General features: G+C 39.6%; 1 protein-coding gene across 1 annotated transcript in view; it reads left to right on the top strand.

Moving 5' to 3' along the window:
• wwtr1.S (WW domain containing transcription regulator 1 S homeolog) overlaps positions 1-12,625 on the top strand; it is an 86,629-nt gene extending 74,004 nt beyond the window's left edge. Inside the window, exons 4-6 of the mRNA XM_018265796.2 lie at positions 3,094-3,227; positions 4,817-4,929; positions 7,301-12,625. Of these exons, the coding sequence (XP_018121285.1) occupies positions 3,094-3,227; positions 4,817-4,929; positions 7,301-7,482 (429 nt within the window). The 3' untranslated portion in view covers positions 7,483-12,625. The remainder of the gene's footprint in view (positions 1-3,093; positions 3,228-4,816; positions 4,930-7,300) is intronic.
• The last annotated feature ends 952 nt before the right edge of the window (positions 12,626-13,577 follow it).

Below are 13,577 nucleotides of genomic sequence, written 5' to 3'. Positions count from 1 at the left end.
GCTGAAAAAGATCGAAAAAAATTTTGGGGCTACCCTCCTTCCCCCCCTACATTTCCTAACTCATGGCAACTTAACTATACAGTGGGCACATGTGTAGGGCAAAATAAACATTTTATTTGCTGTTTTGAAGGTTTCCCAGGCTTGTGTAGTGCTGCTACATATACCTCCATTGTAACTTGAATTTGGCGCCTTATGTAAATTAAGCATCGCTAGCATAACTTCAATTTGCTTGGCGAATTAACTTCGCAACCTTACGCTTCCCCTGAGTGCAACTTCGGATTTTAGTGAATTTGCGTATCGCTGGCGAAAATACGCCTGGTGAAGCACGGCGAAGCGGACGCTGGCGCAATAACGAATCTTAGTGAATGTTCCACTGTGACTTCTCCTGCGACACTAGCATTGAATTTGGGAGCCAGCAATCCTTTCGAACAGGGTTGCTCGTAGGGTACCACAATTAAAAAAAAAACTTTCAGTATTATACTTTAGATGTCTTCAGTCCATAGCTTATTTCATGCATGCAATATCTGTACAATTGTATTTCAATTTAATTGAGCAGGAGTTGCCATACTGCCTGTTTCAGTCAAAGCATGCTCTATACATTTCTGTAGCACAATAGATTTATGCTGTGAGCTTTATAAAGAAGGTATTGGAGAGTGTGTGTATATAGATATATAGTGAATAAAGTACCCCCTCTTGTAAAATATAGGGATATTATAAGGTACCGAGGAGTTTCATGACCATATACAGGTCATGGAACTCCGAGGTAACTTATAATATCCTCATATTTTACAACTGGGGGTACTTTATTAATTATAATACACAAATTTTAGTGACACTTCTCTCACCAGTGTGAAGCTCGCCAATTGGCTCCCGACCATCACGTGTCCAAAATCCAGCTCCCTGGCAACAGAGCGTCCTCACAACTTTCAAAAATGGATTTCCATGGCTCGTTTTTCGTGATATAATAAAAGCTTCTTTATTTAATGTTATATTATTTGCATGTCAGCCTTGACACAGTGCACATTATCGTTACTACTGACCGGTTTCGTACCTCACGGTACTTCCTCAGAGTATACATTTTTTCACACAATACACAACTTTATAGCTAACCTTAATTACAGACAAATATCACACTTGTTATCTTAAAGGGATATACCCTAGTTCTTATACCATTTTATTACCACAGTCTATTTTAATTTTAATAAAAACATTTAAGAACAGAAGGATGCTAAAAACATTGTGGATCCATGTATGCAGTTCTGGGTAATATTTTGATTACAGGGATGCTTTACATACACTCTTACATAGTACCTCTCACTATTACAAGTTACAAGTTATCCCATTTAAATTTAAATTTACTTATTTTTCTCTTATTCAATATAAAATTTAATTTCACAATCTTTATTGAGACCCAAAGGCTTTTCCGTTTCTAAAGTAAACATCCACCATGCTTCTCTCTTATTCATTAGCTTTTCTAGATCACCTTTCCTCTTATCTAATCGGACATGCTCTATGCCTTGAAAGGATATGCAGCTGTCATTTCCATTATGTACATTCAGAATATGATCAGCTATAGAGGATGATATATCCTTTCTCCCTACACAGGCCAAATGTTCCAAAATTCTGTCTTTCATTTTCCTCATAGTTCTTCCAACATACTGGCATCCACAACTACATGTAGCTAAATATATAACATTTGTAGTTTTGCAGTTAATGTATGTTCTACACTCATATTCTTTTCCTGTCACCGTACTACTAAATTTTTTTGAAACATTTATATAACAACATGCTCCACATTTGTATGTTCCGACATACTTTAACCAAATGGATTTTTTCTGTTCACGCTTATCAGGGAGCATACTTGGGGATACATAGCTTGCAATAGATCTAGTTTTCCTATAGGTGAACCAGGGTCTGTCTACTTTTAATAACAAATTTTAGTGAGTCATGTGACAGAAATTACATCACTACTCACCGTTTATAACTGATGACATCACTACTCACCGTTTATAAGGATATAATTTACAAGATATTCATGGGTTTTGTGTATTTTATTTATATATATATATATATATATATATATATATATATATATATATATATATATATATATATATATATGCATGCTGTTGATTACACAGTACAAGATACAGGCCAGGCTAGTTGAAAGAAGAGGGAGGCCAGTCTTGCTGAGCCACTAACACATGCAGTTGTGCTCTTGAGCTTCCCTCCTCTCATCACGTGACTCATGACACTTCCTTGTAAAATCATGTTGTTGTTGGATTGTTGCTCATCCACCCAGTGGTTTCAGGTTATTGGGACATACTGGAACTGGCCCGAAATTATGACTGAATTTCACTCTTGTCCTATTGTTATAGGATTAATAGTTTTCCCTAAAAAAGGTAATTGTTGGGTGATAAAAAGAAAGCAGCTCGGGGCTACTGACTGACCTAAATTCAGTGTCGCTTGCTGGTCACAGGGCAGGGATATTCTCTCAGACGTATCACTGCTGTAAAATCCACATTATAGTTTTTGGAGATTTCTTATTGGTGTGCTGCAGCTGGACTGGGCCCATTCACTTACTCACTGTGAGGCATTCTGGGATTGTTTTACTTTATTCTTGCAACTGGCTTTGTGTTCATACTTTTATTGGGTTATTTATAAAAAAAAACAAAAAAAAACTACTCCGACAAAATCCGTTAATGTTTTGTCCCCTTATTTATCAATCCATTTTGCGGGGAAAAAATAAATTTGTATACCATGACTTTTTGGAGACTTTTTCGGATTTGACACCCGAATACCGCAACCCAGCTCAGATGAGGATCTGCCATTGACTTTTACAGGAACTGGGCAGGTCTGAGTTGGGAGTACTTTTTTTATTTATAAAACACCCACGGGGTTTAATAAAACCCGAAAAAATGTTAGTACTTTTTTCCCATGAAAAATCTGTTTTACCCCTTTAAAAATAAATAATCAGACTTTTTTTTTGAATCCTAGTGACACTGAACTAATTCTACAATTTCTTTGCTTCCCTGTCTTTGAGTTTGTGTGTTTATTTAACTCGTGTCCTCATTTTCTGCTTTCCCCATCCAGGAAGCTGCGTTATGCCGACAAATTCCAATGGAGTCAGAAAACATGGCTCCAGTTCAGAATACAGTCAGCCCACCTGCCATGCCTCAGGATATAAGACCTATAACAAGCAATGGCTCTGACCCGTTCCTCAACAGGCAAGTCTCTCATTTCATTGGCATAAATTCCCTGCAGCCGTTACAACTGATGGCTATCTATGGGCATTTATAACTGAACCGCACTAAATAAGACGTTTTTTAGAAGTAGCTAAATTGCAAGTTTCCATAACCTGGAAATGGCCAAAATATTTCATTGTTCTGATTGTAGATTGTGATACTAAGCTCTATAGTTAGTGTAGGTATGGGTATATAGAATTTAATTAAAAGTAGAGAGGGGTGTGTGTATGGATGCTGGGTTTTCATTTGGAGGGGTTGAACTTGATGGACTTTCTCTTTTTTCAACCCAATTTAACTACAGTATGTAACTATGTAAGTTGAACAAATGTTGTGGCTGAAATGTAGACATGGGTATTAGAGTGGCCAGCCAGTGTCGGACTGGAACACCAGGGGCCAATCCAAATACCTTAGACAAGGGGCCCACCAAAAAACCTTAGACCAGGGGCCCACTCTCTGTACTATATTCTTCATCTCCTCACTCAATCTCCAGTCTCCTAGTCTCTTTTGTTTACATACAATAATCTATTATTCCATCTATTAAGGCTCTTTGTTCTCATAGAATGGCCATAAAATAGGCCAATATTGAGCAGCATGAGGGCCCACTGACACCTGGGCCCACCGGTAGTTTTCCTGGTATTCTGGTGGGCCAGTCCGACACTGCACGCACTATAACAACCAGAAGAGAGAGACATTGAGTCTTGTCATTTTTGCCAGAGCATTGTAAGAGTGAGATACTGAAATGTATAATACTATATGCTCTGCACTGTTCCATTATACCTGTACTAGAATTGTTTCATGAATGGCTCTTTCTAAGTTAAAGGGGAACTCCGGCTTCCAAACCAAAATTTGATAAAGAGGCCCACATAACAGAGAAACTAATTTATCCATCACAATTACCTGTTTCTTTCAAAAAGTATGAATAAATGCCATTTTCTATGCTGAAATCCAGTTGTTTAACAGATCTTCTCTTTCTGCATCATTTGAAATCCTGGCAGGGAAGTAACACTAATGTTACAAATTGTAACAACTTCTCCACAGCTTACAGACAGCATGCAGGAACTACATAACCCAAAATGCATTGCACTGTGATGTTCTGTTCCTTGTTGAAATCAAGTGTGCAGGGAATTGTGGGGTTCGTATGATGCAGGCTAAGCTGCTGATACAAAGTAACAGTAGTCGGCCAGCTCAGCAAAGTGGTCAGACAGATCAGCAGGAGAGCAGGGGCTAGGCTTAGGGAACAGTTCCAAACCATTAAAAATCATGAAAAGTCTTCATATTTTATAACTGATGTATATTGCAAAGTTGCTTGAAATTATGTTTACTTTTCAAAATTTGTGTGGAGTTCCCCTTTAACTTTCAATTTCTGCCAGGGATCTGCACGATATAGCACCCTCAGCATTTTGGAACAGCCAGAGCTGTATAGTCTAGTTCAGTAATCAGAAGGCTTCAGGTTGCAGATTGCTAAAGAGGTTTTAATTATAAGAAATGTGTTGTTTTATTAAAATCAAATCTTATTAGAGTAGCAATGCACCTATAAATATTTTATTGACATTGCATCTGCCCATTTACAGCGGCCCATATCACTCCAGAGAACAAAGCACAGACAGTGGCCTTGGCCTAGGCTGCTATAGTATACCAACAACTCCAGAGGGCTTTCTCAGCAACATGGAGGAAATGGACACAGGTATGGCTACCAATCAGCAAGGGGTTTCATTATCAGGGACATACAATGCTAACTTTCTAAATCTGCTATATCTGCACGTTGACAAATCTCATTATATTACGTTTCATCCTCATTTGTTTAAGCCATAATGCTCCTACTTTGTATCCATGCCGAACCACTCACTTTAGCAGTTTCATCTGGGTAATTGCGGGGGGGGGCATATTTTGGTTTAGTGACGGCTGTACCTTCTAAGCTAGGAGCTGAGCAAACCTGGGGCCCAATATGTATTATTATGCATGCTTATATGCAGCCGCTACTGGCTGTCCACTTTCCCATTTACATTATCCTTAAGTGACACTTACCCAGGGTTCCTACTTGTATACGCCACTGACTGGCAGGAACTGTCATGATACCTCTATTTATGTCTCCTTCTTTTTCAATGCACAGTAATTAGTACCTATTTTTAAACCATTAAAGGAGAAGGAAAGGCTAAAATTAAGTAAGCTTTATCAGAAAGGTCGATATTTACACCAGTAAACCCTCAAAGTAATGCTGCACTGAGTCCTCTGTCAAAAGAAACCCCACATTTCTTTCCTTCTATTGTGTATACATGGGCTTCTGTATCAGACTTCCTGTTTTCAGCTTAAACCTCCAGGGCTAGGGCTTGAGCACGCTCAGTTTGCCCCTCCTCTCTTCCCCCTCCTCCCTCTGTTGTAATCTGAGCCCAGAGCTATGAGTGAGCAGGGTGAGACTTGGGCAGGAAGTGATGTCACACCAAGCTAATATGGCAGCTGCTATCCTTAACAAACAGAGACAGTGTCTAGAGCTGTTTACTCAGGTATGGTAAAGCATTCTACAGAATAAATATAGTGTTATAGCTTGCACTATTGTGGCTAATCAATCGGCAATAAACTGCTTCGGTAATTTCCTTCTTCTTTAAAGTAGAAGGAAAGGTTAAAACTAAGTAAGCCTTATCAGAAATGTTCATCTAAATATACCAGTAAATTCCCAAAGTAGTGCTGCTCTGAGTCCCCTGTCAAAAGAAACACTGCATTTCTTTCCTTCTATTGTGTACACATGGGCTTCTGTATTAGACTTTCTGCCTTCAACTTAAACCTCTTTGCCCTGGGCAAGAACATGCTCAGTTTGCTCCTCTTCCCCCGCCCCCTCCCTTCTCTGTTGTAATCTGAGCCCAGAGCAGGGAGAGACTCGGGCAGGAAGTGATGTCACACCATGTTAATCCTGCAGCTGCTATCCTAAACAAACAGAGAGGTTCTAGGGCTTTTTACTCAGGTATGGTAAAACATTCTACAGAATAAATATAGCATTCTAGCTTGCACTATTGCAGCTAATCTGTTGGCAATAAAATGCCTCCGTAGCTTTCCTTCTCCTTTAAGCAGCATCAAAGAAGGTGGCACAAACAAATTAAGTTAAAGGGGTTGTTCACCTTCAAAACACTTTTTCAGTTCAGTTGTTTTCAGATTGTTCCCCAGAAATAAAGACTTTTTTTCAGTTACTTTCCATTATTTATTTTTTACTATTTTTTCACAATCAAAGTGTAAAATTTAATGTCCCTGCCTCTGGCGTTTGAGTCTGGCAGCTCAGTAATTCAGGTGCAGACTCTGAACTGTTACAATTTTGCAACATTTAGTTGATACATTTCTCAGCAGCATTTTTGGAATATTAGTAACAATTGTATCAATTCTAACAGCTGCCTGTAATGAAACACAGAGATTCTGCTCAGCAGAGACAAAGTTAAGAAATTTATCAACTAAATGTATCAATTTAGAACTGTTTACAGGGTCGGTGACCCCCCCTCCCAGAGCTGCTTTAGAAGGTGAAACATGACACTTTACACTTCAATATTGGAAAAACAGTCACCTAGAAAATAGAAAGTAATTAGAAAAAGTCATTATTTCTGGTGATCTATCTGAAAACAACTAGTTTGAAGGCAGGGCCGGGCCAAGGGGTAGGCAGAGTAGTCGCGTGCCTAGGGGCAAAGCTGGGGGGCGCCAGGCACGTACCTCCTCTGTCACCTACCTCCAGTCCGGTCCCTCCGTGCCCGACTCTCTCTGCTTTTTTATTCTTTTTGCGCGCATGCGTGAGAACACACGTTCACATCAATTCGCAAGCGCCACCAGGCACACTTGCGCTAAACAGGTGCCGCGTCCGGCTGCCTTGCCTAGGGCGCCTGTGAGGCCTGGCCCTGTTTAAAGGTAAACAACCCCTTTAACACAAAGCTTCACTCTTCCTCCCAGTTTAAAGATCTGTAACAAGACTCTCTTACTCCAGTTAGAATTCCTAATACAAAGCAGTTATTTATGTTTAGACAAGACTTAATTAGTCGATTTGAGCAGCATATTAATAGCCGCCTTTCCAATATCTCTTGCAGGTGAGATGCTCGTTCAGCCTTCCTTGAACCTGACCCCTCAAACGCGTTTTCCCGATTTTCTCGATGCCCTTCCAGGGACAAATGTTGACCTGGGCACCCTGGAGTCTGAAGACTTGATTCCTAGTCTCAATGACGTAGAGTGCGTGCTGAATAAGAATGAGCCCTACCTCACCTGGCTGTAATTGGTGTTAAGGCCACCGTGTTCTTATTTATCCAGCTTTTCATATGGAAATATACGTGAGCCTGAGAGTTCATCATCCACATGCTGCCATACTGACTTGAGTTATACTAAGTTCTATTCTCCACTGTCTGCTGCATATGTATTTGTATACCAGTGTGCATGATTCTCTTCCTTATTCTTCATCACTATTGGCGCCATTCTCTCAACTCCGCATTTTACACCACAGCCCTTGGTTACACATTTTCACTTATGCAGATGGCTTTAAAAGTAGAGCTTAGGTTGTGAGCTACAGACATAGAAGCGGCTTAGGGCTGTCCTGTATAAGCAGCCCTTGTTAATAACTAGAGAACCTGTTGCATATTAATCGTTTTAATATAAGCTTTTACAAATCAGCGTAAGACTAGAAAGGCTGGAAATAGGAAATACACGTATACTTTTTACGCTGTGCTACCTATATATTTTTTGGCAGAAGCACAAAAACTGTTTTTTTTTTGTTTTAGTTGCCGTTCAGTATATTACTGTATCACTTTTTGATAAGGAATACTTCACATTTGAAAGTAGCATTTTCTTTGGTAAGAATTATCTACACTACAATATTGTAACATTGACCAGATTGGTACTAACTGGCACCGTTTTTATAAACCATTTTTTTTTTTTTACCAATTTATCTTTTTTTAAGCATCTTTGGTGTTCCTGTTTATTTTGTAAAGCGCTATCGTTTTGTAACTAATTTTAACAGACAAATTCATTTTTTTTTCTTTGAAACACTACTCTAAATTTGACACGATCAAAGGGATAATGCTGTTTTTTTTTTTATACTAAATGCATGACAACATGCTCTATGTGGTGTAAAGGTAGCCTGCTCTATACATTGTAAGATATTACTTTATAAAAGCTGTATCCCTATACACGCATTACAGCTAAGCAGTAAACACTAATATATCTTGTAGAACCTGCAAAATTACTTTTTCTTCTCCTGATTTTTTTCCCCCACAGTGAGAAGTTTATATGGGGATGGCAGGCAATGATTACACTATATAATTTTTTTATTAATCGTTAAAGACTTTTGCATTGTAAATGCAGGATTGAGTACGCATACGGGCGAATTTAAAAGAAAAACAAAAAACCCAAATGCTCATGACATCCTTCTATTTCTTGTATGATGAATCAATATTCTATTTATATCAAAATACTAAGCTTTATTTGTAATTGTTGGAGAAAACACAACAGTTTTGTAAAAAAGGCATTAATGATCAAAGTCTCTTGGTGTAACCCTATGTAATCCACAAGAGACCTCATTTGCACTTATTTCGGGTGGGTGAGTTCCTGCCTGGGCGGTGCACCCATCTCTCTGGCCATGTAGAGCTCTTTGAGCAGATGAAGAATGAGTTGAGTGCTTCAGATGCAATCAGAGGAATCTGGTGGGCTTGGAAGAAGCTGATGACATGAGCACAGAATGATAGACAGATATATTTATATACACTTGAGAATCTGCCTTTAACAGATGCTGGTGGAGCACTGCAGTGATTGAACACTAATTCCTTGAAAGTTGCTTCCAGAGGAACTCTGTAGGATAACATTGAAGTGAACAGCAGTCTCCCAGGCACAGGGCAGGGCAAAAAGAAAAATGGCAGTGTATATCCATGGCCTGACAGAAAGTGCAAAGACTTTAGAGGCTGGTCTACTCAAGGCCGGAGAGAACACAAACCCAGGACACTAATCGTGTTATCATTACAGAAGTATTTCAGAACCTACTGGAGTGTTTTGAACGTGCATAGTTTCTACTGCATTCAAACGTGCAGATTATTACAGATATGAAATATTAAGGATAAGTAAAGATTTAGACTTAGTATTGAGAGTGCTTGAAAAAAAAAACATTGCTTTTGGAAAGTGGTTAGAATAGCAGAGAAATGGTTTATGGCTTGTTGAATCAGCTCCTGGAAATCAACTTTAGTAGTTTAGTCACCAACACGACCCAATTCCCCATTTGTTCCCCCGCCCCCCACACAAATATTTTCCTTATGTGTTTTTAGGTGGTTAAACCGTTGAGTTCACCTTGATTTTAAACCAGGACTTTTGTATTTAAAAGGCATGTGTGAAGTTGCATGGCTGTTACTTTTACGTGAGGTTGAAAGAGACAAGATCAGAGGTTACTGAGCTCGTTTCAGGAGCATTACTGGGGTTCGGAAGGATTTTTAGATGTGAACAGTTCGAAAATATTTCTAACGGAATTGACACTCTTGTTTGGCTCAGGCTGAAATGCAGGCTAGAAATAACTGCAAATATGTAATGCAAAGCCAACAGTCATTAAAGGGATGTAAGGGGTTCAGACTGCATTTTTAATGAAAGGTCAGTAAAATTCCATGAGATCATGGCTTGTATTATGGCTAGTATAAGTGCAATCTCTTTGCAACAATATATCTACATGTTGGCATGTGTATGCATGTATTATGTTATTAGCTATTACATACAATATGTCTTTTTGTTTAGTCTAGTTACATACAGCCAGCTGTGCATTGTGCACTCAGGAGAGTCATTGTGCATTGGGTTATATTGCAAATATTGTCTTTTTAGCTGGAAGTTGGGTTGCCCTGAGGTTGGACAGGGATTAAAGTGTTTTAATAATGTGGGGGCTGAAGCAATCACCCTTTTAGGGATCCCTGCTGATAGCGATCTGACTGCGAGTTCAAATTGTAGAAGAAAAAAGGTTGCTTGGAACCTTTTTAATATATTTTATTGGAAATAATTGTTACTTTACAGCTCCCGTTTGCAGGTTAAACTATATATTCATTGTTTCAAGGATGTTTGTATTGAACTGAAACCCCAGTGTCTATAGCATGTGTGTGCTAGTACCAACCTGTAGCCAATCAGAACACTGGATGTTACACAATTCAAACTCCAGGTTCAATAGGGGCAGCAATACATTTTTTGCATTTTTACTGTCAGCTTGTAATTGGGAAAAGTCAATGGTTGAAGTCCTGTGGTCCTGACAAGGTTGTGTGGGTTTTTTTGTTTTTTTTTTTACAGTGTTCCACCACTTTTCACTGTAATTCCTAGATATGTGAAATAGCATTTGGTAGTAGCATCATGTTTCTCACAATTGTTTATATGATATATATTATATATAAATGGGAAGCTAAATCAAAAATACAAACTGCATCTATATAAAAGTGATTGTAACAAATACAATAATTGCTTGTTGCTTATTGTATTAAGGAAAAGCCTGTAGGGATATGTTGGGTAGCCTAAAGCAGGCCTGGACTGGGAGTCAAAATAGGCCCTGCCATTCCAAGTACACAGAAGCCCAAACAGCCCCCTTCCAGCCAAGTATATGGTAACTTTGTATGGAACCATGCAGCAGCCCCTCTGGCATTTGCCAGAACCCACAGATTGCCAGTCCAGGCCTGGCCTAAAGCAATAAGTTGTCACTCAACCACTGTGGGTTTCAGATCCCCTACCTTTTTCACCTGCGAGGCACATTCAAATGTTAAGAGTTGGGAAGGAACACAAGTATGAAAAAAGCTTCTGAGAGGTGCCACGTACAGTAAGTGCAGTGATTGTCAATTTGGTAGGCCTTATGGGGACTGAATATCTAAATCGGTGGTCCCCAACCTTTTCTACCTGTGAGCCACATTCAATTTTAAGAGAGTTGGGGAAACAGCACAAGCATGAAAAACGTTCCTGGGGTGCCCAATAAGGGCTGTGATTAGGGTTGCCACCCGGCCGGTATTTTGCCGGCCTAGCCGGTAAAACACCTGCCAGGGCCAGGGCCGGTATTATAAATTTACAGGCAATGCAATTTGTAATACCCTTAACAAAAGCCCTTGACCCTCCGGCAGAAACGTACCTTTCCTTCGTCTTCTGCCCCTTTTGCGTCATGACCCCGCCTATTTAACCTTGGCTCCGGCCCTTTTTATGTCATAACCCGCACATTTAGTTACCGTTTCCATCACTGGCCGGTAAATTTTTTAAAAAAAGGTGGCAACCCTAGCTGTGATTGACTATTTGGTAGCCCCTATGTGGACCGGCAGCCTACAAGAGGCTCTGTTTGGCAGTACACCTGGTCTTTATGGAGCCAAAACTTGCCTCAAAAATAATCACCTGCTTTGAGACTACGGGGAGCAACATCCAAGCAGTTGGTGAGCAACATGTTGCTCCTGAGCCGCTGGTTGGGGATCACTGGTCTAAAGCAGCAGTCCCCAACCTTTTTTGCCGCAGGGACCGGTGTGAAGCCCCAATTTCTTCAAAATGGTCACGTCAGTGTCAAATTTAGTGCGCCTGCATCAAATTTGGTCTCGGTTAGGCGGCCGACTTCAAGTATGTCCGGGATCCGGTAGTGGGCCACTGCCTGCGGTTTGGGACCCCTTGTCTGAAGGACCCTCTGTTTGGCAGTACGCCTGGTTTTTATGCAACCAAAACTTTCCTTCAGGCCAGGAATTCAAAAATCAGCACCTGCTTTGAGACTCCTGTGAGCAACATCCAAGGGGTTGGTGAGTAACATGTTGGGGATCACTGATCTAAGGCTTAATCTCCCACTCCCAAAAATGAATAATCAGCTCTGAAACATTGTAAATACATATATTTGAATGTTACAAAATAACCCTGCATAGGAGCAGTTTTTATTACTTTGAGCAAAATGCTGAAAGAAGCATCTCCGCGCCCTTGTGATTATTTTGTGTGTGATTTATTTTTATATCGTAGTATTACTACAGGATACTCAATGTGAGTACTTAAAGAATCAAGAACACATACTCTTTTATATTATAATAATGATCAGCAGAAGCAAGTTTAGCTTTATGCAACGCTCCAAACTAAAAAGCCCTATTTCACCTGGCCGTGTGTAGCTATAACACTGTCACACAATCTTCCTACAAAATGTTTTTACACACTGTAGTGTACATAGCATAGGTGTTCTTCTTGGGTTCCATCCATTTTTTTTTTTATTACTGAACAACTTTTTTTCATGTTGAACAAATGTTTTTCTTTATGTTGTTGCATATGAATACATTTTATACTGAGTACCAAGCTGACCAAGCTTCAAGAGGGAAGGATAAGAATCCTAGTTGTCTCTGTAACATCTTAGCGGATTAGTTTGTTTTTTTCCTTTTTTTGGAACAACTATGCAATAAAACATCCAGAATGTTCTTATTTTTGTTTTGCCTCTTTATTTCTTTTAAGTGAAAACGGTTGGGTTTATTTTTGTTTTGTTTTGAAATTACAGACATTGTTGAAAGCCAAATGTTAGAGACATCCAAGAAAATAGCTTGTATATTATTCACCACAATGAGCTGCACAGGACAAAGAAAGATATTTTGTTTGCTACTTACCCAGGCATTCCCAGTTTCCCACTGGTTGCGTATAAATAGTTACTGTATTTAATCATATACTATACTGTAAATGGGACCTGCTTTGCCGCTCTCCATAGACTTCAAACATACAGGGATTTATAGTAGCCAAATTATCTTGCAAAGATAGGGTACAGGTATAGGATCCATTATCCGCAATCTTTATCCATAAAGCTCCAAATTACGGGCAGGCCATCTCCCATAGGGGCAAATTCACTAAGATTCGTAGATGTGCCAGCGTCTGCTTCGCCGCACTTAGCCGCACTTCACCAGGCGTATTTTCACCAGCATTACGCAAATTCACTAAAATCCGAAGTTGCGCTCAGGGGAAGCGTAAGGTTACGAAGTTGCGCTAGCGTTAATTCGCCAAGCAAAGCAAAGTTACGCTAGCGATGCTTAATTTGCATACGGCGCCAAATTCAAGTTACAATGGAGGTATATGTAGCAGCACTACACAAGCCTGGGAAACCTTCAAAACAGCAAATAAAATTTTTATTTTGCCCTACACATGTGCCCACTGTATAGTTAAGTTGCCATGAGTTAGGAAATGTAGGGGGGAAATTTTTCAATCTTTTTCAGCCTATCACCCAGAAAAAAAGAAAAAACGCATGTGTTTTTTGGGACTTTTCTTGAAGCAATCACTATCTACTCTTTTGCACTTCGCCTGGTCTGAGGTGGCGAAGGAAGTCTGGCGTAAAAGGTAGCGTTCAGAAAAACTTGCGAATCAGTGAATTTGCGTAGTTACGTCCTT

This window comes from Xenopus laevis, chromosome 5S (genome assembly GCF_017654675.1).
Source record: "Xenopus laevis strain J_2021 chromosome 5S, Xenopus_laevis_v10.1, whole genome shotgun sequence".
In the NCBI taxonomy this organism is placed as follows: domain Eukaryota; kingdom Metazoa; phylum Chordata; class Amphibia; order Anura; family Pipidae; genus Xenopus; species Xenopus laevis.
This window is presented reverse-complemented; position numbering and strand designations above follow the sequence as displayed.